The sequence below is a fragment of the Ictalurus furcatus genome, chromosome 22 (genome assembly GCF_023375685.1).
Source record: "Ictalurus furcatus strain D&B chromosome 22, Billie_1.0, whole genome shotgun sequence".
In the NCBI taxonomy this organism is placed as follows: Eukaryota; Metazoa; Chordata; class Actinopteri; order Siluriformes; family Ictaluridae; genus Ictalurus; species Ictalurus furcatus.
Window position 1 is genome coordinate 15,896,631 of NC_071276.1, and position 25,589 is coordinate 15,922,219.

The 25,589-nt window shown below is 40.1% G+C and overlaps 3 protein-coding genes across 5 annotated transcripts; 1 reads left to right on the forward strand and 2 right to left on the reverse strand.

The window, feature by feature from the left end:
- Nucleotides 1-1,217: 1,217 nt before the first annotated feature.
- On the forward strand, nt 1,218-10,152 carry dpp7 (dipeptidyl-peptidase 7). The gene is made up of 13 exons (XM_053654089.1): nt 1,218-1,380; nt 1,576-1,714; nt 1,807-1,946; nt 2,393-2,556; nt 3,210-3,345; nt 3,455-3,536; nt 3,653-3,819; nt 5,534-5,594; nt 5,734-5,852; nt 6,987-7,143; nt 9,151-9,215; nt 9,361-9,431; nt 9,618-10,152. The coding sequence occupies exons 1-13, from the start codon at nt 1,306-1,308 to the stop codon at nt 9,718-9,720; spliced, it is 1,479 nt and encodes a 492-aa protein (XP_053510064.1). The 5' UTR covers nt 1,218-1,305; the 3' UTR covers nt 9,721-10,152.
- Nucleotide 10,153: 1 nt separating this feature from the next.
- man1b1b (mannosidase, alpha, class 1B, member 1b) lies at nt 10,154-21,989 on the reverse strand. Of its 3 annotated transcripts, none has more exons than XM_053654083.1 (14): nt 21,649-21,989; nt 20,953-21,084; nt 20,618-20,726; nt 20,433-20,536; nt 19,462-19,595; nt 18,849-18,934; nt 18,551-18,730; nt 18,021-18,169; nt 17,604-17,792; nt 15,791-15,981; nt 13,681-13,801; nt 13,261-13,455; nt 12,762-12,893; nt 10,154-12,299 (listed from the first exon to the last, which is right to left on the reverse strand). In XM_053654083.1, exons 2-14 carry the CDS (start codon nt 21,046-21,048, stop codon nt 12,093-12,095), a joined length of 1,893 nt encoding a protein of 630 aa, XP_053510058.1. In that variant the 5' UTR covers nt 21,049-21,084; nt 21,649-21,989; the 3' UTR covers nt 10,154-12,092. The 3 variants fall into 3 exon arrangements, with proteins under 3 accessions (XP_053510058.1, XP_053510059.1, XP_053510057.1); XM_053654084.1 differs by having other exon boundaries at nt 18,551-18,727; nt 20,953-21,068; nt 21,649-21,988; XM_053654082.1 differs by having other exon boundaries at nt 20,953-21,068; nt 21,649-21,988.
- Nucleotides 21,990-22,395: 406 nt separating this feature from the next.
- LOC128599110 (collagen alpha-1(II) chain-like) lies at nt 22,396-25,569 on the reverse strand. Its single transcript, XM_053610505.1, has 5 exons — nt 25,390-25,569; nt 23,857-23,963; nt 23,669-23,746; nt 23,392-23,574; nt 22,396-23,308 (listed from the first exon to the last, which is right to left on the reverse strand). Exons 1-5 carry the CDS (start codon nt 25,547-25,549, stop codon nt 23,153-23,155), a joined length of 684 nt encoding a protein of 227 aa, XP_053466480.1. The 5' UTR covers nt 25,550-25,569; the 3' UTR covers nt 22,396-23,152.
- Between the last annotated feature and the right edge of the window lie 20 nt (nt 25,570-25,589).

Here is a 25,589-nt window from a genome sequence, read left to right on the forward strand (position 1 = left end):
GTGTGTGAGAGAGAGAGAGAGAGAATGCAGTTGTTAAATGAAAACAACTATGTGAAATGTGAAACTCATTCAGTAAAACAGGTTATTCTAACAGCAAAGATTATCTAGTCATAGAGAGAGTAAAGGTTATTTAACAAATTCATAAAAAGGTGGTGTTTGCTGACTTGCCTGGGGTAAGGAAGAAGAAAAAAACAAAGCTGCTCTTGTTCTAACAGTTCTCTTTACAAGGAATTAACTAGTGTGTACAGTTTTGCCCTCTGAGTATTACATTGTTTTTATGCATAGCGGTGTTTCCAGTTCTGCTGCATCTGTGTAATACTAAACACAATGATTGCCATATCTGCGACGACATTAAATAAGTAATGTGTATCTGTACATATCTACCACTCATTCATCCAAACCCAGAAACATTTTAGACATAATGGATTATTATAAATGATCACAATAATAATGTTAGGTTTTGTCTTGCTATTAGTGGAAAAAAATGAAGTAAAAGAAAAACATTTAGTAAAGTATAGTACAATAATTCTTTTTGTTACTGTTCTCATTTTATAATAATTACACATATACTGTATGTACATATATTACTACTAATATTAATTATACATTTTTTCATAATGAGATTATGGATGGTTTATACTACTACTTCTACCACCACTACTACTACTACTACTACTAATAATAATAATAATAATAATAATAACTATTATTCTTATTACTGTTGTTCATTTTATTTTATTTTAGTTTGCTTATTTATGTTTTAATGTATTAAATAAAATTAAATTGTGTATCCTTGTGTTGTCTGGCAAATATTTCATGTTTATTACAAATGCTGTTACTGTTGTATGCTCTTATGAGGCATGTACTGTATGTCCCCAGATGAGGAATACAAAAAAGAAAGAAAAAGAAAAAGAAAAGAAAGGAAAAAAACAAAACAAAACCCCAAGACAGTAATTTTGTGTCAGTTGCAGAGCACTAGATGTCCAGCAGATGGCGATGGTGTTACATGTGTACATTTCCAGGAAAACAAAAATAGGGAACATTTAGAACATTTAGGTAATTAATAATTATGGAGTATAAACTGTATAGTTAAATAATTAATGTGTACACACACACACACACACACACGGCTTTTGCTCTGTATTCTGATGAGGTTTCAGACTGAGGCTATGGGGAAACAACTGAGTCAGAGCAAGGGAAATCACGTGGTACTAAATCACGTGACACCGCTCACATCACATGAGAACACTGCTTTTGTGTTTACACTCTAGTGTAATTTAACTCGGATGTGTTACTTTTCTCCCAATGGCGGGCCGGTGGATCTCTCTGGGGATTATTCTAACTGTTCTGTGTGTGCACCACGTTTCTGTCTCATCTACGGTAAAGTTTCTATTTCATTTCCTGCGAAAAATCAGAATAGTTTACTAATCGAGTGACCCTAGGTTGTGTAGGGTGGTTTGGAGTTATGGACGCAGCCTTAGTTTTCATTTCAGTTGATTTGGATGTGATTATTATTTTTTTAATCAGTGTTGATGATGGGGTTCCCCCCTTCTCCCTCTGTGTATCTGGGTTTAGAGTTGGAAACAAAGCAGAGGAAGAGAGAGATTAGTGGCTGAACCTCAGTTAAAGGAGAAGTTCTTCACTCAGATTTTGGACCACTTCAATTACAACAGCCAGGGCAATGGGACATACTCACAGCGTTACCTGATCACAGGTGTGTATCTTTTCCTGCCCCCTTAAACACTTCTATTACAACACAGCCCATGTAGAGATTTCATTCTATTCAGATGTTTCTTGTGTCCTTAGATCAATATTGGACGAAAGGCCATGGCCCCATCTTCTTCTACACCGGGAATGAAGGGGACGTGTGGGACTTTGCCCTGAACTCTGGGTTTATATTGGAGCTTGCAGCTAAGCAGGAGGCGCTGGTCATATTCGCTGAGCATGTAAGACAGAAAATCATGTGATATTGTCAGGAAGTGAAGTCTGAGCTTCAGTGTATGGGTGTACCGTTACACATCTGTTTGTTTGTGTAATTTGGCAACCTATAATCTCGTCAGTTACTGGACAGGGACCACCACAGGACCACCAATGACCAGATGTAGTTTAGGTGGTTTTCAGAAAAGCTCACTAATACTGATACACTCGTATCAGGTCCTGTGATGGTCCGTATGGTGGAATGAGACATTGTGCTTAACAGACTGTGTTGCATACATACAGTACAAAGTGCTTTAGCTGATAGAATGTCAATTACAGTTTACAAGGTAGGTGTGTATAAGAAATTGACCTGTACTGTTCGGGACTGTTTTCGACTCGTACATGAAAACAACAGTACTATCTTCTGATTGTGTTTTATATTATCAAAATATCTACATTGTTATTCCAATTCTAGAGATATTATGGGAAATCTCTACCCTTTGGCCAAGAGTCCTTCAACATTGAAAACGTCGGGCTCCTGACCGTGGAGCAGGCTTTAGCCGACTATGCAGTCATGATCACGGAGCTAAAGGAGGAACTGGGAGCTCAGAAATGCCCCGTCATTGTTTTTGGTGGGAGGTAAGACGCGTTTGTATCTGCACACAGCTGGAGCTGTTCAGTTCTATGCAAAAACATGGGCACAGATATAGAAAGTTGACTTGCAACCAGTTTTTGTATGAAGTTTGACATCAGTTGAGGGGGGCTTAGTGGTTAGCATGTTTGCCTTGCATGTCCATGGTTCCCGCCTCCAACCTGTGTGTGTGGAGTTTGCATTTTCTCCCTGTGCTTCCTCCGAGTACTCTGGTTTCCTCCCCCAGTCTAAAGACATGCGTCGTAGGCTGATTGGCATTTCCAAATTGTTGTGTGTCCGTGTCCTGCGATGGGCTGGCCCCCCCTCCAGGCTGTCCCCTGCCTCGTACCCAGAGTTCCCTTGGATAGATGATAGATGATCTCAATTTACAGTTGAGTGCAATGGTTTGTGCCCACATGAATAGGGTAAAGAGTCAGCAATCCAAAAATCAGAGTTGGAACTAATTTCAACAATCAGTCTGTATAATTCCTAAGTCTCATTGTTCCTTTTCTTTTCACACTACTTTATTTATCCATGGTGAGGTTGACATTTTGTATGGCTTCCATCAGTTCCATACTGGCTTTTGTATGCATTCTCATTGAATCTGTAATGCTGTAGACCAAAACTAACCACGATCTAATGTTCATTTCTGCACTTCTAGTTATGGTGGCATGTTGAGTGTGTATATGAGAACACGGTATCCCAATATTGTAGCTGGGGCTTTAGCTGCCAGTGCTCCGATCTTATCTACAGCAGGACTGGGCGACTCTGGGCAGTTCTTCCGAGATGTCACGGCTGTAAGTTAAATTGTTATACTCGTAAAAATGTTGCTGTTTAACGTTACTGTGCTGGGTAAATGTTTACTTACTCAGCTTTATTTTCAGTAATTTACCAAATTATGTGCAGGATTTTCAGAATTATAAGCCGGAATGTAAAGACGCTGTGAAAGCAGCTTTCCAGAAGCTTCAGACTTTGGCACAACAACAAGGTCATTATTTGGAAATGGTCAGGATATTAGACTATAAAACACCGTCAATTGGTAAAACCTGTTTATTAAAACAAGCTCCTTTTCTCCCCGTCTTTTTTTTTTTGGTGAAACTCTAGACTATGCCCGTATCCAGTCGGCTTTCTCGCTGTGTAAGACTCCATCCTCGAATAAGGACCTCCACCAGCTGAACGGTTTCCTGCGCAACGCCTTTACGTTACTGGCTATGATGGACTACCCTTACGCCACCAGCTTCATGTCAAAAATGCCTGCTTTCCCTGTTAAGGTACAACATTATGTCCTTCACATTTTTCCTTGAACATTCCACAAGAGACAAAACTACCAGACTGTGGGGCATTAAAGGGTGTGGTTCATCACAACATGACAATGTTCCTCTCTCTGCTTCCCAAATATGTAAAGAATGCAGATCAATGCTGTTTCAGTCTACTGTATAGGAAAACTATACAAAGGATAACTATATAAAGAAATCTAGATGTAAAATGCACATAATATTCATTTAGTTTGAGTTTAATTGTGTTGGCAGATTTCTGTGTCGGAAAGCTTACAACGTGCCATGTAAGGAATGATGGCATGCTGGTATAGGAAACCAGTGATGTGGATTTTTTGTGTACTGTTAACACAATGAAATCAAATCTATAGTATAGTGTGGAAGCCTGAGGTTTACACCCCCAGTTTATACTGTGATGTCACACACTGGCAAGTTAAAGCCTCTAGAAGACTCCCAAGTGGTAATTAGTGAGCGTGACAAAGATCGTTCGCTTTAAATTACTATAATTCATGAACGCGACGTGAACACGCTCTTAAAGTACGTTTACAAATACAGCAATTTTATCTTTGCAAGTCACCAGCCGCTGCACCATTAAGTCGCCAATAAGCATTACTTCTGGTTGCCATAGTAACATTCATCAGCGGGTGGCGCAACTAGCATTCCACTATTGACGACAAATCAAGTTTTCCTGCTGCCAAAATTGAACACTTTGGAAGGAGAGCGTTTGTATATAAAATTCACCACTGTATATGCGCATTATATACTATGAGTGTGAGCTCTTTGCCATTGCGGCTATCAATCTGTGGCGAAAGTGCAAGCGCCGGATTGTCTGGGTCTGCGAAACAATTCAGACTCGCAGGCATCATGGCGGATCATCGATCACACGCGCTCTATTGTTTTCACTCCCATTGGTAGTCGCTAGACCAAGTCGCTCCAAACTTTTCTCAATTTTGTCGCAGCTAGTCGCCGATGGTTGCTGCCGCTCCTGTTGGCGGAAGTCGCCAGCTCACATTGAAAATGAGCAGGCTCTGGTCGCTTTTTTGCTGTGTGTGAGAATGTTTCTCTCTCTGTGGCAGCACTACGTACTTTCCAGATGTGATTCATACGTGTGTACACACACACTACGCGTCAAAAGTTTGGAGACACTCGACTGAAATGTTTCTCATGATCTTTCGATCTGAAGGTGTAGGATTTAAACGTTTGAAATCGGAGTTGTAGCCAAAAATAGAATTGTGGCAACAGTCTTCTAATGAAAGAAATGAATAACATTTTATTTACATTTTTTTTTTTTTAAATGGACGACTTGTGAGTCCAAATATTCCGAAAAGCAGCCGATAAGAGTCCAGCGTAGGTGTGAACTCCTTTTAATCCTGTTTAAAAATCATCTCCGGGAAATTCCTCAAGAAATCGGGTGAGAAAATGCCAAGAATACATTTCCGGAATTTCTAGGCAAAAAGTGTGTCTACGTTGAAGATGCTAAAATATAAAATTATTTAGGATTTATCAAACATAGTTCCATTTGTGTTACTCCAGAGTTTTGATTACTTTATTATTATTCTAAAATGTGGGGAAAAAATAAATAATAAAGAACGAGTGTGTAAACTTTTGAAGGGTAGTGTGTGTATGTATGTACGTACTGACTTTCAGTTACTCTGCAATCAGAGGATGGATTTGGACATGAATTAGTTGCATGTTTCTTTCTGTGCTGTAGGTGGCGTGTGAGGTGATGCTGAATGGAACTGAAGTGCTGTCCGCACTTAGAGACACCGTGGGTGAGGAAGCTGCCCTTTAGGAAACCTGAGTTCTCTTCTGATTCCCTAAGCAGCTGTGAACATTAAGGAGAGAAAAAAATACAGTTCAGTTTGAGTTTAGATTTGTCATTAACTGATGTGTGTGTGTCCCTCCTTTTAGGTATTGTGTACAACTCTACAGGGAAGGAGACATGTTTTGACCTTTACTCGCTGTATGTAGAGTGCGCAGATCCTACAGGCTGTGGCCTCGGCTTCAACAGCTACGCGTGGGACTATCAGGTGCTGAACTTTTAATACGAGTATGTCTCGTAAGTAAGAGACTTGTCTGTACATATCCTTTAAAAATGATCATTTATTTGTGCCCCAATCCCTTTAATGCAGCTCGTTTGTTCCAGTTTTGTTTAAGATGCACAGTCCCTCCTGAAAGCATTGTAACAACAAGGCCAATACACTGAATACATCTGGGTTTGAGATCAAAAGTTGAATGGGATGATGGATCAGAATTTCAGCTTTCATTTACTTATACTTGCTGCTATAATTCATTCTGCTGCTACCATCATGAGTTACATCATCAGTATAGATTAGCCCAGAAGCAGCCATGCAAGCCCAAGCCATTACACTACCTCCACCATGACACTACCTCCACCATGCTTGACTGATGAGCTTCTATGTTTTGGATCATGAGCAGATCCTTACTTTCTTCACACTTTGGTAGCTCATCTCTGTATTGCTTGGCGAGTTCCAATCCTTTTGGATACCTTTGATATCTTTCCTTTGTGATACTTTTACCCCTGCCCTGCAAAGGTTCTTGGTGAGGTCATTAACTGTTCTTTTTGGGGTTTTCTTTACAGCTCTGAAAATGTTCGTCATCAACAGTTTTCCTTGGCCTACCTGTTCCATGACATTCCAAATTGTTCTATTTTCTATATCCAATCCTTGTGCAATGGCACTAATAGATTTTCAGTCTTTTCTCAGCTTCAAAATGGCTTGCTTTTCTCCCATAGACAGCTCTCTGGTCTTCGTGTTGGTTTATCCTTTTTAACAACAAATGCAGTCTTTACAGGTGAAGCCTAGGGCTCAAACCAAACGTAGACATTCAGAGCTATTAATTCTTTAAAACGATCAATTTAACACGGCACACCCGGGCAGCAAGAAACACCCATCAGTCGCACCTTCCAATATTTGTGATCACTTGAAAAAATGGCACCTTTTGTTTGAACCCACCCATGTTCTAAGTTATTTAACACATCTAGATGTAAATACGAGGACATAGGAGATGAAATTCTGATCATTCATCTTTTGATCTCACAACCAGCGTATAGCAAAAACAATACCATTTGGCCTTGCTGTTCCAATACTTTCAGAGGGGACTGTAGGAACTATGCCACCAACCATGTTGTTTATGTTGACCAGGCATGCACGGAGATCGAGATGTGCTTCGAGAGCAACAACGTTACGGACATGTTTCCCCCCATGCCCTTTACACAAAGTATGAGACAGGAGTACTGTGCCAAGCGATGGGCGGTGCTGCCACGGCCAGGCTGGCTCAAAATCCAGTACTGGGGTGATGGTGAGCATCAAACACACTCGCCACATTTAAATATATTCAAATCCCCTTTCTTTGTGGCTGGGGTTGTAACAAGTGTGCACCTTTTTGTACATTTAGTGTGCATCTTTGACCTAGAAAGGTTTTATATTTTTTATTTAAAAGTGTACGTACCTAAAACGTAAGTATGGTTCACTTATGCACCATAAATATTTTTTATTTTTATTTCTAGGTGAAATATACCTATTAAAAGGTACAAAATCAAAGGGTGACAAGGAAAGGTACAGTTTAGTACTCATTTTTCTAAAAGTGCGCAATGACTGCCTTTAGTGTGCTTGAAAGCAATAATCCAAAGCTTAGTGATGTAACAGAAAAGTAATGTAGGACCCTGAATATACGAGTGAGGTTAAAAAGTTTCAACACAAAGGGATGTCCGTATTTATTGTGAATGCAGTTTACCGAACAGGCAGCAGAGGGCTCAGATTTCCAGACTTGTTTCTATATCAACACGGTGTTTTTAAGATTAAGGCAAGCTCCAAGAAAGGGACGCACCAGAAAAACAGGGAATGAGTTAATGAACTGTAATATGAATTAATTTTAAGGCTTTACACTTTGTGTGCCTGTATCATTTTCATACAAGACTGTCAGGAATATATTTTAAACTGAAATGCAGAAAGTTAATTTATAACTTGGGCATTATAAGGTTCTAGCTGACAGAAATCGGTACATGTACGCAGAGGATCCTGAATAAATGTGAAGTTTTACACACATACAACATCTTAATGTTGTGAAAAAAACCTTTATTTGAATCTCTTGCACGGTCATTTATATCGTGTCACACTTTTAGCTATGTTACTTGGATAAAATCTACATGTAGTAAAAATGATTATGTAGATTTTTTGTAAAATCTGCATATACTAGTCGCAGCTTTGACTTTTTGTCCTTTTACCTGTACAAAGTTTTTTAGGATTTAAATTTTTAAAATACTATTCATGTTTTCGGTCCTCTGATTATATAATAAGACACACACACACACACACACACACAGATCAACCATGACATCAGGCAACCACCTGCCTAATATTGTGTAGGTCCCCCTTGTGCTGCCGAAACATCGAGGCATGGACTCCACTAGACTTCTGAAGGTGTGCTGTGGTATCTGGTACCATGACATTAGCAGCAGATCCTTTAAGTCCTGTAAGTTGAGAGGTGGGGCCTCCATTGATCAGACTTGTTTGTCCAGCACATCGCACAGATGCTCGATCGGCTCGACATCTGGGGAATTTGGAGGCCGAGTCAACACCTTGAACTCTGTCATGTTTCTCAAACAGTTCCTGAACAGTTTCTGCAGTGTTGCATCATCCTGCACCGTACTAACTACCGCATACCAGGAACACCCCACAGGTCCTGCTGTTTTCAAGACGCTCCAACCCAGCCGTCTAGTCATCACAATTTGGCTCTTGTCCAAGTCACTCAGATCCCTACGCGTGCCCATTTTCCCTGCTTCCAACACATCAACTTAGAGAACTGACTGTTCACGTACTGCCTAATATATCCCACCGCCTGACAGGTCCCATTGTAACGAGATAATCAGTGTTATTCACTTCGTGAGTACATCGGTCATAACATTAAAACCACTAACAGGATAGATCTCTATATCTCTTCAATTTAAACAGCTGTTTGTGTAAAACCACACACATACATTCGGTGGCATTACAATGTTCTGCGCTTATAACATATGCACTTTTTACATTTGGACAAAAAAAAAAACCCTGAAAATTCCAAATCTTCAGTTTAGATTTCATTTTAATATCTTTGAGTCAGAAGTGACATTTTGACAAAACAGAACTTGAACTTCATTACTTCTACTGAACCTTAAATTTGAAATGAAATGTTTAAACCTCATTTTCAGCTTCCAAACAGAGAATGTAATTACTGCTTTAAAAAAATTATTATAAAAATATAATACTGAGACTTCTGAAAAATGTGTTGTCACAATATTGATATCATATTGTGCATGATTCTTTCCAGCTCTTTCAACAGCCAGTAATATTATCTTCTCCAACGGTGATCTGGACCCGTGGGCTAATGGAGGGGTAAGATCAGAGACCACACCCACTTCCTAAAATCCTTTTTCCAACATGTAATTACTGATTCATTACACACACACACACACACACACACTCCAGAACCTTCAGCTGAGATGATAATTGGAGGCTTATTTATATTTTTCTCTTCCAGATCAGAAAGTCACTTAGTGAGTCTTTAATCGCAATCAACATAGAAGATGGAGCACATCATCTGGATTTAAGGTGAATCTCCAGTAATGTCATCTCCACTTAAGTCATTTGATGTAACTTGAATAATGACCATGTTTTATAAGATGTAACTGATGTTATACACTAAACCATATCTTCCTTACATGGTAATAGTTTTAACAGCACACACACCTGCACTCACCTGTGTTTATGGAATCACATGACTGTCGTGTTTGGCAGGGCTTCTACGGAATATGATCCTGCATCAGTGATAAAGGCGCGGCAGCAGGAGGCCACCATCATCGCACAGTGGGTGAAAGCTGCAAGAGAAAAGATGCTCTAAAAATCTTTTCAAAAGGTGCAGTTTGGACATTTTAAAGCTCCACATTATATAGTAAGCAAAATTTCAACGATACCTTAGAAATACTGTGATTGGCAAATGTTGCCATGCAATGAGTCAGGCTGGTCCCTCTACTCCCTCCCCCCATCCCAAACCCTGAAATCAGCTCCAGCAGTCAGAACAGTTGCTCAGTTGTGGCTATGTCCATTAAAAAAAACAAAAAAAAAGAAAAGAAAAAAAAAAGCAGCCAACTTCTGAGGCATAAGTCATTTCCATAAATGATTCAGGAGAAAGGGAAGACTTTTTAAATTGTGATTGCAGTGAAATTCACTACAATTCATCAAACTCCTTTTACTTGTAATTATTACTGCTTGTTTTTTGGTTGTTGTTTTTTTTAAACAAAAAGATTCAAATAAAATTCAAAAACTCAACTCATTTGCATCTCTTTCTCCAAGAGATTACAAAACTGTTTATTGAAGAATGCTTTTCTTTTGCACAACCTCACATTACACACATTTTCCAAAAACTCTTAAAGCGGTCAACCATGACAGATTCCAACTGATTTTACATCATCTTTTATTTTTTTACATTAACAATATCAGCATTGAACACGCATTTGAATTATTTGCTTCTTTCAGCATCACTTATGAAAAAAATGTTTTAATTCAGGTCTTCTTTTTGAACAGCGCTGTCTTTGGTCAATCTCTAGAAGGACAATGATAATTTAAGAAACGTACACATTCATCACCGGGGGAGGGAAAAAAATACATACAAAGCCCTTAACTGTATATGTAAAATATGAACATTGGCCATTTGTATATTTTAACACATTATTACAAAATGCATGTGAGCTGGTTTCATTTATCAGTGATTTAACTTAATCATTACAGAATCTATCATAAATAAGCACAAAAAAACCCCCCAAAAAATACTGATTTCTCAGTATCTACAACAAATCTGTAAACACTAATACAAAACCACAGCCATATTCATGGGATGTGTGACGTCTCAATACAAAACATCAGTCTCAGGAATCAAAATATATTTCATTATCATTGCTCCGTAAAGATTCAAAAGGCACAAGCAGAACAACACACGATTCACAAATTTCGGCCCTTCTTGGCTGAGCTCTACGTCAGACGTAAGCAATGTCTATTGAATCGGCCGTAACGAGCTATTAAACCCATCACGGTCTAATATGTCATCATACGAATGAGGCGATGTGCTATCACAGAGGTTACGTTAGATGAAGTCCACGCTAACGACACCTGATAAATGGAATAAATGATTTATTTTCCTAGAACAATCAACCACAAAGTGGTGTGATGCACTGATTAACAGGACCAAAAAAAAGAGCAGCTTATACTACTTGGGAGGCGGGGATAATCGTCGCAGGATTTATTGAAATAAGAATTTAAAACCACAAAGCAACAATGAAATAAGGAAGTTATTCGCAAATATTTTGTTCAAAGTTTAGCGACGAATTTACTGGTCCATGTTTTAGGTGTAAACTATCACATAGACATCTATGTAATTATTATCAGGTAGTATTTTAAAATACAGCACGGGTAAGGGGGGGATCTTACATCACCAAGATATAACATTACTTTCCCTATATACAGGAATGGCAGTGATGTCTGTGCTCATCAAGTCAGCAAGGAAAAAATATATAGAATATATAAAATAGTACACAAACGTTTTCCTTTTAAGGGATAAAAACTCAACGTGGAACACTGCGGGGGAAGAAAGAAAAAAAAAACAGGACAGATTTGATCGCAAAAGGGGATTTGGGAAGCCATAAAGTGCTCACAGTCTGTACAAAAAGGTTCACAGTTAGAAAGTGAATTCGACTCTTGGACTTTACCTATTTAAACGGCTAAAGAACAGAGTGACTGGCAACAGTGTAATTCGTGCCCGTTTCCCTTCCTCTCTCATCGTGCTCGACGGTGCTGTGGCGATCAGGCTATTATCGTGTGTCACAGTCAACTCTGAAGCCTCCTTCTCTGATGATGGAGGATGAGGAGTTCAGCACGGTCATGCTGGATATGATTGATAATCCACAGCATAGAGAATTGGATTTGTTCTCATTCAGCACTAATGAAATTGTGTAGAGCGCAAAGATGAGATTTACGCTGGGATAAAAGAAGCACGCCGCTTCGGCAGTCTGTATTCTGATCTGTACACGTATCACGTGACTTTAATAAAACACTTGTAGAAATTGTCGCTAATTAAATACGAAATGATTCTTGTTCCCCAAATAGGAAAAAGAAACAAGGCAGTTTAGATAGCAAAGGAACTGAGAAGTCTTTCTGTAAAGCCCTGAGAGAAGTGTGAGAGAGCGAGAGAGAGAGAGAGAGAGAGAGCCCCCGAGTCAATCACTCAGCCTTTGGCCATATGGGCAAAGGATGGGCCTCTGTGTTGAAGATGTACGTGTCCAGGTTAATAAGGTCCGAGTTGTCTGAAAACAGCAGGTAGAAGTATTTGAGCGTCTCGGCCAGGAAGAAGCTCTCCATCTTGTCGCGTGGACTGGGAGACTTCGGGTCTCGCACGTTATTGATGGAGGTGTAACCACCGGTATCGACCTAAGAACACATGCTAGGGTCAGAACTGCATGACAAAACTGTACATGTCTATAGCACAACACTGTGTGTACCCCTTAGACCCCGCAACAATTTTTAAAAATCGTGGACCCCCTTGTTGTGCTTCACAGATGCCACTTTGAGAACCATGGCCTTAGTGTATTTTTTTTTTTTTAAAGAAAAAAGCAACAGTGGGCTGTAAAAGATCAGCTCAATGTTTATGCAAAAGGAGACAAGTGCTGAATCAAAGCATCTGAAACATTTCGAGTAGATCTGTGCCCGAGAAACTGGAGCCAGACTCTCACACAGCTCCGAGCTCTGGCTGCCGGCCAACACGAGTGTGAAACTTGAGCATACGACACTGTAATATTCTACTGTGTACGATAAGATACCAAACACACACACACACACAAACACACACACACACAAATACAATATAATTTCAGCTGCTATTTCTTGTCCTACCCTGGTGTATTTATTGAAGTTTTGAAAGATCTCCCAACCCCAGGTCTGGTATTTCTTGTCCTTGGTGAACTGGTACAGGTAGAAAAGGCTTTCCACGGTTTCTGGTCTTAACAGGTTGTGTCTGTCTGCAGGCTGTGGATAGGGTAGAGTAGAAGGGCACTTTAATTTAATCCATCAATTCTACAATAAATAAGCACAAATGTTCACTCAGCATCTATACATTTTATTATGACTTTCATGAACAGAAACGAGTTTCACTGCATGTTAAGACTGAAGCAGAAATAAACCCCTACGCAGTACGAGAGCTGAAAATCAGTTCAGTGTTTACAACCCATACTGGCTCTGAGCACTGAATTAAACACACACATCATTACTAAGAGATACTGCTATTTGCTTTGTTCTTTAGCCTGGACATTAAAAGTGCTGCGATTTGAATATTGTGTGCGGTATTAAAAATACAGCAAGTAAGTTCTTTTTTTAAGCTCTAAATCCAGCTCACTTTAACATCCACATCCTGTGTGCTGTCCGCTTGCATGTTGAAGTGCACGATCTCAGGACTCAGGCCCGTCTCCATCTGTGCGTACATCTGGTAGCAGGTCTCCATCAGCTGCTTTGCTAGCTCCATGTGGTCGGCGGGCAGGCCGTTGTGCGCCCCCAGGGCCAGCGTGCCAGGCAGGAAGCACACTAAATGATCCTGAGGGAAAGAAGAGGGCAGAGAGCAAGACACAATAAACGCTCTATTGAAGCCAGCTTCTATAAGAGGCCTCTTTAATCTCCTCCATTGAACGCAACTGAAATGGGCTGTGAACAGAAAGACGCTCATACAAGTCTGACTCACAGGGAACGTTTAAAATTAGATGCAGAATTGGAAACTTCATTTACATGTCGAGTTCCCTTTAGACAGAGGAGTCCCATTTACCATCTTGGGGCTGAAGCGTCCGTGAGACAGCTCTCCTACAAACGTAAGGCCAAGAGGAGAAGACTTCTTCAGCAGGTTCTTTTGAATCCCCTCTACCGCCTGCATGTAGTCCTCCAACAACCTGGATACATAAACAACAACAACAACAACAACAACAACGTAAACACCAGCATCTGACAGTTCATTTTCAGGAATGTGTTACATTGGTTGTACAGGATGCCAGATACTGAAAAGGCACTGACGCACAGACTAAAAATAATACAGTCTGGGGGGGGGGGAGGGAAGAAGAAATAAATATATAAATAATAGGCAGAGGTTATTTTTGCTAGAGGAGTGCTGCAGCTCATTCAATGTTAAGACGCAGTTCATGTTAACATACCTAACGACAGCCTGTCTCTAACACGTGGGTAGGCAAATAAATGAATGAATTATAGGAAAGGCTATTCCATATTAACCCATGTTACATGTTACCTCAGTTTTAAATTAAAAATACTAAGATGTCATGTACTTTTCTTTCTTTCTTTCTTTTTTATTATTTTTTACTTGGTCCATTTTGAACCATTTTAAAAGTACTGGCAGCATCAATTAGCCCTCTACTCAAAATTTTAGGTGAATTACAGTGCCAAACTATTAATAATTTTGTATATTACTCTCTTTTTCTTATAAGGAGTGATCCTTGTTGGTCTGCACTCTTAGGGAGGGTAACGATGGTCTTGAATTTCCTCCATGTGTACACAATCTGTCTGATTGTGGATTGGTGGAGTCCAAACTCTTTAGAGATGGTTTTGTAAACTTTTCCAGCATGATGAGCTTCAACAACTCTTTTTCTGAGGTCCTCAGAAATCTCCTTTGTTCATGCCATGATACACCTCCACAAACAGGTGTTGTGAAGATCAGACTCTGATAGATCACTGTTCTTTAAATAAAACAGCTGACACCTAACTCTATTTTCACCCTCAAATGAACTGCTAATCCTAGAGGTTCACATACTTTTGCCACTCACATATATGTAATATTGGATCATTTTCCTCAATAAATAAATGACTCGAGTATGTTTGTCTCATTTGTTTAACTGGGTTCTCTTTGTCTACTTTTAGGACCTGTGTGATAGTCTGATAATGTTTTAGGTCATATTTATGCAGCTAGAGAGAAAATTCTTTCAAGCACTCCTGTAGTTCTGGCCATTCTCAAGTCATATAGCTTGTAACCATGTTCTGTAGTAATGTGTGCGCTGTAATTAAGCCAGCGTCACTAAACTAGACTTAGCTTTAATCTACGCACAGGTGATTAACTGTGCTTAACGCAACTGGCTTAAAAAACAACGACAAAGAAAACAAAAGCTGAGCCGAACTTGGGGCGAAGTTCAACACGTCGCATGCTACGATGTGTTTTATTCCCCTTTCATCACAGCCACTTGCCAGTGGTTACAATTCTGTTACAGTAGCTGAACAAATATTCATATGCTTTGCATGTTTTCATTTCTATTTGCTTTTATGCATGATCATCAGTTATGCTGTCAGTTATTTCCGCTGCTATCGTGCTAGCTAATGTCGTATGGGTGTCAAGGTCATGATTGTTGTTGTTGCGCCACTAATGTGTTGCAGGGAGGAGCAGATTCAAAAACAGGAAAAAGAAAAACATCTGCACAGTTTCCACTTCTCTATACATAAGATATAAATAAATAAAACACTGCTATGATCATAAACCACGTCACTGCCAAGATCACAATAGCTTGGAAAGGCTGTGCAAATGATGCCCAGGTACAGGGAATGAAAAATGAATGCCCTTACTTTTAACCACATCTGCACCTAAAGATTAAACCACCCTCACTCAACTAGCTATGAATATTTAAAGTTGCATTCACACACAACCACAAACACAGCTCTTCAGGGAAAGTGTTACCCAACAGCGCTTGATGCAGCAGGGCAAAGAGGCACCATGCAGTTTAATCACACTCTGAAATGTCGAGAGTTAGACGAGTATCAAACAGCAAGAGGGAACGGGAGCTGTCAAATCTGTGAGCATGTTGCGTAATAGAGATTTATGGTACCTGCTGGGAACACACGCGCACACACACACACATCCACACACCCACACTGAGCTGACTCACTCCATCTCCATCTTGCCACCTTGGATCCACTGTTTCAGCAGGTATTCATAGTAGCTGTCAGCCCTGGCACCCAAAGTGTACACGCCCAGGTGAGTGAACTGCCCGCTGTTGGTGTTGATGAACATGGGCACCAGGCCATCCTGCTTCCCTCCTAGTTTGTGCACCTGCTTCATTACCTCCATTACTGCATCCTAGTCAGACAAAGAAAAGAATTCATGTAAAACACTTGAACATGTTTTGTTCATGTTGTTATTCTCCAAGTTACTGACATGGTGACATTAATTCTTATGTAAATAAACATGCATGTAAACAGAATGGGCAATATCGAGGTCAGGTCCATATACTGTACGATTAGCCGATGAAATAATTAATTACACACACAGAGTTGCAATGAAAATTATTCAACCCTCATTGCAAATCAGGTTTCTTGTCAAAATGTACAGACTTTCAGCTGTTTGCAATGAACAAATCAAACAAAAGCAATTGAAATAGTTCAACACAACGAATGCTTCAAGTGGTTTCCCCAAATTCAACTGAAAATGCAACTTATAATGACTTCTCCAGTTCCAAAATTATTCAACCCCTTCATGGCAAGTGTCTTTAGTACTTAGTAGAGTGTCCTTTTGCTGTTATGACCTGCTGTAAAAGAGATGCAGAGCTTCTGGAAGCGTTCCTGAGGAATCTTATCTCATTCCTCATGAGCAATGGCTCCCAGTTCAGAAATATTCTTGGGTTTGTGTGCTGCAACAGCCTTCTTCAAATCCCACCAGAGATCTTCGATGGGGTTCAAGTCAGGTGAGTGTGATGGCCCTGTAGAATCTTCCAGGACTTCTTCTGCAATCAAGCCTTGGTGGAATTTGAAGTATGCTTGGGATCATTGTCCTGTTGGAAGGTCCAGTGATGCCCAAGCTTCAGCTTCCTCACAGATGGCATGACTTTTTCTCCTAGGATTTCCTGATACTTCAATGAATCCATCTCGCTTTCCATAGGCTGCAGATTTCCAGTGACAGAGTATACAATGCAGCCCCAGAGCATCACCGAGCCACCACCATGCTTGACTGTGTACAGAGTATTCTTTCTTCATTCCTCTTCCTCGAGACATACCACTGATCTATTGTGCTGAAAAGTTCCGGTTTTGTTTCATCGCTCCACAGAACAGAATCCCAAAACTTTGGTGGCTTATTTATATGATTTTGGGCAACTTTTCTTGTGCTTTTGGGTCAGTAGTGCTGAACATCTTGGAGTTCTGGCATGGAAACCTTCTGCGTTTAGTACGCGCCTTACTGTGCTCACTGAAACCTCAGTGCCTGTTACACCAAGTCTTGCTGCATGTCTTTTGCAGTCACCCGAGGGTTTTTCACAACCTTCCTACAGCCGTTGATAGCTTCCTTTTTCTGCCCCGTCCAGGTATTTCATTTATTTTCTGCCCCAGCCAATTCAGGTATTTCATGTGTTCTAGCTCAAGCATACCTGCTGGAAATAATGAGACCCTTAATTAGTTGCATCAGGTGTGCTTGAGACAACACCTGTTTTGCATATTTGTGCTGTTGTGAGGGATTCTATTCAGTGCGTTGAATAATTCTGAAACTGGAGAAGTCATTATAAGTTGTATTTTCAGTTGAATTTGGGGAAACCACTTGAAGCATACGTTGTGTTGAACTATTTCAATTGCTTTTGTTTGATTCGTTCATTGCAAACATCTGGAAGTCTGTACATTTTGACAAGAAACCTGATTTGCAATCAGGGTTAAATAATTCTGAATGCAACTGTACACACACACACACACACACACACACACACACAGCAGGTCCACCTGATATTTGGAGTCTCCGGTGAGTCGGCTGAGCTCGCGGAACTCCAGCTGGATGGTGGTCACCTCAGCGACAGTGCTATCGGAGGTCCAGCGTGGTGGATGAGCCACACCACTTCCAATGTTCACGTCCGAGTACGGGATCTTTGACGGCGTGTTGAAGGCGGGCATCAACCTGGAGCCGATGTCTTTCTGCACGATCGTTCACAGAATCAAAAACATCAATAGCATTAGCAGACTCAGATCAGAGGCTTTAAAATGACTAAAATCCCTTTTTTTTTTTAAATTCCACAAGTTGATGCTTGGCTAAGAGGAGGAATGGAAATTGAACATGTGCTAACAGAAGGAGTGGAGGAGGCTCTTGGTACAGTAATGTGATACACATATGGCAGACTTTCTCTCTCTCAAAGACACACTCACAGCTTTCTCCAGGAACAATGCGTCACCGGTCAGATGGTAAGTGCTGAGCAGGCTACCCAATATGCGGATGGTGCTCTCGAACAGGTTCACGTCCACGTTTTTCTCAAAGGACAGATGTGTGGCCACCCACTGCCTGGCTTCCTCAAACTCTGTGAGAAGGTGAGAATTTAGCCGAGAGTGTTGCTGACATCACTGCTACCCCTACCCCTACCCCCCCCATCCAATACAGATTAGTAATGATGTGGATACGAGATAAAATCAAATGACTTCCTCAAACCTATGCTTTGGCACAGGCTGTCTGTGCCAAGCTTCCACGTTTATAACCTACATTCAGCCCTTAATCAACTGCTGGTTTACATTTCCTATAATTTTATTTAAATACCAAGACATATTTATAAAAAAAAATGTAAATAAAATAAAAGATCAAATGGAGATATGAATAAGTAACAGCACACCCATATAAGAAAACCTGGGAAGCCTGATCATGCTAATGCTAAGATGTTCCTTTTACCCCACGAGAACAAACTCACCTTTTTTCAGCCCCAAGATCCACATAGTGTCCAGTGAATCAACAAGAGTTAGCCCCAGCCCAAACCATTCAGTGTAAGATTTTGAAATGGGTTTGAGCTCATCATGACCCCAGGCAAAGTCTTTGTAGCTTTTCCAGGCATGTTGGAAAGCCTCCCTCACTGCCTCTAGCCTGCTCGCTGCTAGCAAAACGAGAAAAACGTCATTGTGAAATGTTCCACAGTAAACAGATACTGCACCTCTGCACTTAAAAAAAATATATATATTTACAACAGGAAGTGAAAAAGCAGAAACACAGACCTACTGATGAGTCCTCAGCCTCAGGCAGCACCTCTTTCTTCTTAGTATCCGTGTCTTCATCCACCTTGATCACAGCACCACGCCAACTACAGGAAACATATTATTTATATTTTTATATATTTTATATATATATATATATATATATATATATATATATATATATATATATATATATATATACACACACACACACACACACACACACACACATATACATACATATATATACATACATACATACACACACACATACACACATATATTATATATATATATATATATATATATATATATATATATATATATATATATAAAAACAAAAATTATTTTAAAAAAAAAAGTGTGAGATGACACTTTTTAGACTGGTCAGTTACGCTCACAGCGAAGCACCACTGCTGCTTATGAACTCATGGCATGGATAGGACAAAAACGTTGGATAACACCAAACAGTGTAAAGGTTGCCGCTGTTAATATTTGGTGTATAGTTAAACATTTTAAATGTTTATTGATATAATTTAACATCTGCCTCTAAACCTATATTATAACTGCACTTCAAAATAAATTTTCGGTTCATTCGTACATTTGTAAAGTTAAACCTTGAACGGTTCCAGACCTGATTAGCGACTTGTTCCCATCCTCCTCCACCACCATCTTCTTCATCTCCACTCCCCGTGACTCGGAGACATTTCCTTTATTCTGGGAGCGGTTCTGTAGGACAGGTGGTCCTCGCTTACGAGAGCCCTTTCTCTGTTAAAGAAGAGAAACAGACCTTCAGGTGAGTGCACCGGTTCACACCCTGTTGCTTTCATGGCAGGAAAATAAAACGTGTGTCTCTATTTTACAAATCATCAACACCGCATCTGTTGCATATTGAGGAATTTTCATACAATATACAACCAAGCACACAACTACAGTGGTGCTTGAAAGTCTGTGAACCCTTTAGAATTTTCTATACATCTGCATAAATATGACCTAAAACATCCATCCATTTCCTGCACTGCTTTTCCTTACTGGGTCATGGGGAACCTGGAGCCTATCCCAGGGGGCATGGGGCACAAGGTGCGGAACACCCTGGACAGGGTGTCATTCAGCCAATTACTTTTAGGACTTGTATGAAAATCAGAAGTTTTAAATCTTACCCTGATTGAGTAAGTTAATGGTTATCTTTTTAAATTTTTTTATCAAGCTCAGAAATTTACATCCCCGCTGGCATGCTCTAGTTGGAAGTATTTGAATTTGCCTCATTAAGGCATGAAAAATTCAAACATGTTCAAACTCTAAAGCAGTTTGCTATAAGCGATCAATTTCCTCTCGATTACCAATATTAAAAACCATTAAAAGAAATGTAAAAAAAAAAATCAGACACAAAAAAACAGAAGAGAAATAACCAGAAGCTGTTTTTAAAAAAAAAAAAAAAAAAAAACTGGCATTAATTGTTTCGTCGGTTTCATTATCTTGACCTAAAGATGCCCAAAGCTTTGCACCCTGTTATTCTAAAACTGTAAATCAAGTTAATCATCAAACAATGAACAGCCATGTAGTAAAAAAAAGGGGCACATCGCTCTCAAATTGGGTCCCGCTAACCTCTGAAGGGGGCTCAGGCAGAACAACTTTGCCTCCACTCTTCCTCTCGATAGGAGCTTGCATCCCATCACCATCGTTCCTTCCTTCTACTGTGTCTGAATGAGCTGAAAGAAAAGAGTGTATCAACGGTGACAAATCAGATACATCCATTCCTGGTGGAGTAAGCTTAATAAAGCCATGCATACCTCCCCAACGTTTCACCAGACCGGGGTAAAGGATGATCCCAGTGATCAGGAGCAGAACCAGAACAAACAGGATAAGGCTGCGCTGCAGGCTGGGCAACTGCTTCCATTTCTGCACGTACATGCAAAACAGGATAATTCGCGCATTTCAGGGCGAGATGCAAAACCAGACTCACAGCGCGAGATGCAAAACCAGATCATGCATTCCAACTCATGAATCCCGCAACGTATTATTTCAGTTGCACAAAGCCCGGAAATTTAAAGCACATCTCGACGACAGTGTAAGTGGATAAATAGTAAGCGTTAACATTTAATATCTCACTCAAATGTAATCTCACCCTCCAGTATGACTGCTTGCGCTGTTTGCCATTCGTATAAGCCCCACTTTCATCTACTGCTACAGACACAAAATCCTTTCTGGCTGGTGCGATCATGTCTCTAGGTCTCTACGTCCCTGAAGAAAGAACAGACTGTAAGGAAAAACAAAATGAGGACAACCCTGGTATAAATCTAGAGTCAGTCCATGATGACAGTGGCTGAGTGGATGGTAGGCGGATGCATGGGGATGCACAGTTAGTTATTAGACAGATTAAACAAACACACACACACACACACACACACACACACACACACACACACATCGATTTCGTCAACAGAGTGAAAGATGAGCAGATGTTAGTGAGCTCCAGGGGGGAAATCTTGCACACTAATCTATGTCAAATGAATTTAACGAATGTTACATGGACATATATTGCTCACAGAATAAATAAACAGACCAATTCTGTCCTGATCTCATCTCATCCCTTTGATAAGAACCTGAGCAAAAACTCTGGCTGTACTGTGTATAATGTACATATGCCATATAGCCAGCTATAGTATAACGGTTTCTGACAACTATGCCCCAGAAACAACTTTTCAGCTAAGAAATAGGTATAAAGTACCTACTTATTACATAACTAGCCGTAAAATTTTCTTTAATTTTTGTTTTCGGCAAAAAAATAAAATTATATATATATATAGTGAGCTTACATTACCTTTCGAAGTAGACGCTTCCACGACACTGAGTCTCCCCGGACCAGAGCTCTCTTAGTCCGCTTACGTTCTTAGGCGAGACCGAGGCATGACAAAGGCCTACTCCGCCGCGACCATTTCTACCATTCAGCCGAAGATTTACAACCAGTATGAAATTTGTACCAATCTCAAAAAGAGCGGCTACATCATTAAAAAAAACGAATGATTCATCCCTTTCGTTATTTCCAGGTCCTTCAAGGGACTCTTCATTCGCCGACGTGGCTTTAACTCCCGGAAACATACACCTGTAGCTTCCAAACCGTTTTCTCAGCTCATGAACCTGCTGTCACGAGTGGCAACGATACAAATTCCCGAGGGGGGCGGAGCCACACCCACGACCAATCAGAACCCGCAATCAGAATCTCAAAAGGCTCCCTACTGTCGTGCACTACAAATCGTATAAAAAGCTGTTTGTTTACTAACTACGCAGTGCACTTATTTAGGCAAGAGGACGCTATTTAGGATTCCGCCTAAGAATATTTCCACAACTATGATGTCTGGAGTTAAAAACAAAAATCAATTGGAAAGACAACTGCTGGAATTCTTTTGTCAGATTCAGGTTTAAATAAATAAGATCCGGGATCAGACAAAAGAAGAACTGTTTATTACATTGCGTAGAATATGTAAATATCTTGTCATAATGTCATTAATTCAATGACCAGCATATAAATTAACATATCTTGAACATTATGAACTTCAAACATCTTTGTACATATCTAATAAATTTTTTTTTTTTAAAAAAAGGACCTGAACAAAAAGCACATCAGACAGCAGCACCCAAAAGAAATTTGACATGATCTGACATGACTGTTTATACGTTTACCTCTGCAATATTTACTATTCATACTGTAAACCCAACATGTTCATCCCCTTTATTCGTTTGCTACGACACAATACGCAATGCGACAGAATTCGTGTCATATATTTGATTCATTTGGATGTCAGCCTTCCATCCTACGTCTGAAACTTCAGCTAAGATCACAGTGCGTTTGGTCATAAGTTGTGTGAACCTGAAATGAGAGTGCATCTTCGAGCAAACCAGGTGATTGTACAGTATCAACAGCTTTACAAGAAACCTGGACGATGGCATGTACTAGAACATGAACTTGACATAAATAAGAAGCACTGATTTCAGACAAAGAGCATTGTAAACACCATACAACAAAAACATAACGTTCATTTCAACAATGTGTGCAGCAAAGTATCATTGCCACTGGGCAACCCTGGTAAACTAGAAGGTAAAAGAAAGTGGAAAGTGTCCGCTGGTTCGTTTTTCTTTTTTGCTGAGAAAACAACAACAACAACGGCGTCCATTATGGCTAGGTCTTGAAGAAATGCTTCTCTACTATTGTCTGCAAATGCGGCTGTGTTTAATAAGGAACCAATTAACACCAGCTCAGCAGTCAGCAGTCTGTAGGGAACGTGTGTGTGTGTGTGTGAGTGTGTTTGTGTGTCTTCTGGAAGTTCCTAGCTGAAACACACAGGTCCTATAGTAAATCCAAAGTCTTCTGCAAGGTCACTGTGGCCAAACAATGCCAAGTCTCGGATCGGCAACAGCTCCAGGTCTTCGGTTTCAAACTGGAACACCGACTCTTGAGGTCTTGTATCCAGCTCCTCCATTGACTGCAATTAAAAGTTGATTAATGAGCGACATCCAGCCAACAAATTCAGGTATATTGACTGAAATAATATGAAAAGAAGCATACCACGCAATCTCGTAACGTTCCCAAGAAACTCTGTCTCCGAGAATCTGCAAGAAATTTGATTTCTCGCTCGCCTGAACCCTGCCTGCTTCCTTGCCCGCAGGAGAAAGTAATATTCTGTGTGACCTGCTTGCTGTTTAGCCGCAGGAACCTCATCTGCACCACACTGGTTTCTGTATACTCAAACTTCAGAACAGAGAAAGAAAGAGGTCAAATATATTTTTTAAAAAACAAGCCTTTTAAAAGGTAATAGATCCCTTCAGCTTTGTGCGCAGCATACCTGAAAGCCTTGCTCTGTCCTACTCAGCCAAGTGAAAGAATCCTCCTGTGAGTCTTTTAGCCAGGCTTTCACCGGGACCTACAGCACAGGGATACGTATTAGTTTCCTACATACACGAGGCACAAAAGATCCCAGCAACCTTTTAGGATCAAAAATAAGACCTGAGAGAGGACTAGGTTGTGCTGTACCTGTGACCGGAGTGGAGAAAGACACGTCTGACCTCCTAAATTGAAGCTGCAGTAGACGAGAAGTGCATCGGCAGGATTGCCTTGGTTTGGATCGATATAATACATTCCTGAAATAAACAAACCATTGTACTAAATATGTAATAAACATACCAAGGTTTTTCAGATGCCAAAAATGGATTGATAATGACAAAATCATGGAATCAGGCCCATTACTCCATGGCTTCAAATCTTATTAACTCATTAAAACTGCAGCAAAAGTTCACCATAATCTATTATAGGAAAATAATCAACAACGGGCTCGAAATCCTGTTATAGTAATTTACTGCTATTTCACAATAATAGCACAGCTAAAAATGTTTTACTCCTCACACCACAGCAATTTTCCAATTATTATGCTTTTTTTTTCTAAAGAACAACATGTCATACATTTTTATCCATTAATGGTTATTTTGAAAAATATAGAGAGAGAAACAGCAAAGCCCTGTGTCTGGGAGACTTTCCTACTGCAGGTTTACCTCTGTTACAAAGCACTGAGACTTAAATAAACATGTCCTTGATATGGAGAAAATTTCTCCATATCTAAAATTCTACATAAAAAAAAAATACTGGCACAGTTTAATCTGTTTATTAGTAGCCTTAGGTTATGAGGTGTGTTCATCATACACGTCCCTGTGAGATAGCTGTTACTATAGAAACTATAATGTGTTCGAACAAGTACATTAATATGTATAAACCTCTGATTTGAATTACAGCCTGTACTACTGTCGGAGCTGCTGTTATATCAAATTAACCAACACCTTCTGTCCACTGAGATTTGAGAATTCGACAGCACTGTGGTTGTTGTTCACACTAGAAATGTTACCTCTTTTACCGTTAAGTTGTCATTACAACTCAATGACAAAAAGACAAGGCGTGTCTGGAATTTCATCAGAACCACGAATATTGCTTTCAGCCTGCCTACAAGGCAACCTTGCAACCACATCTGTTATCTCGTACTATCTAGTGAACAGGGTGTATTTTGTTTACAATGTGGCCAAAAGTATGTGGACACCGGAACATCCACATCGTATACGAGCATGTTGAACATCCCATTCCAAAACCATAGGCATTAGTTAATATGATTTGAGTTGGGTTAGCACATTTGCCTCACACCTCCAGAGTTCAAACAAGTCCGATCCATGGAGGTCCCACCTCACAACTTACAGGACTTAAAGGATCTGCTGCTAACGTCTTGGTGCCAGATACCACAGCACGCCTTCAGAGGTCTTGTGGAGTCCATGCCTCAATGAATTAGAGCAGTTTTGGTGGCACAAGGGGGCCTACACAATATTACACAAGGGGGACCTACACAATAGTCAGGTGGTTTTAAGGTTACGGCTGAGCGGTGTACAGATCTACAGAGCTGTAAAGAATTGAGGTACTATAGATACATATATAGCATATGGTCTAGGAATATATAGTAGTCGCTGGTATGTGATTTGAGACAAAGCCCGTTTGTCTAGTAATGCTAACTGTAACGAATACAAGTTATACCATTGGTGTAGTTCGGGTGACATATCATCAACTCCAAGCAGGTGGTCGCCGGACGCTCTTTAGTGCCATCAGGTGGATCTATGAAGAGCCGCAGGTCTTGCTGTAAAGAGTTCAGTAGTGTTCTGACGAGGGGGTAGTTAGGCCTGTCTGATTGGTACATAAGGTCCTGATTTGAGAGAAAGAAACACACACACATTATT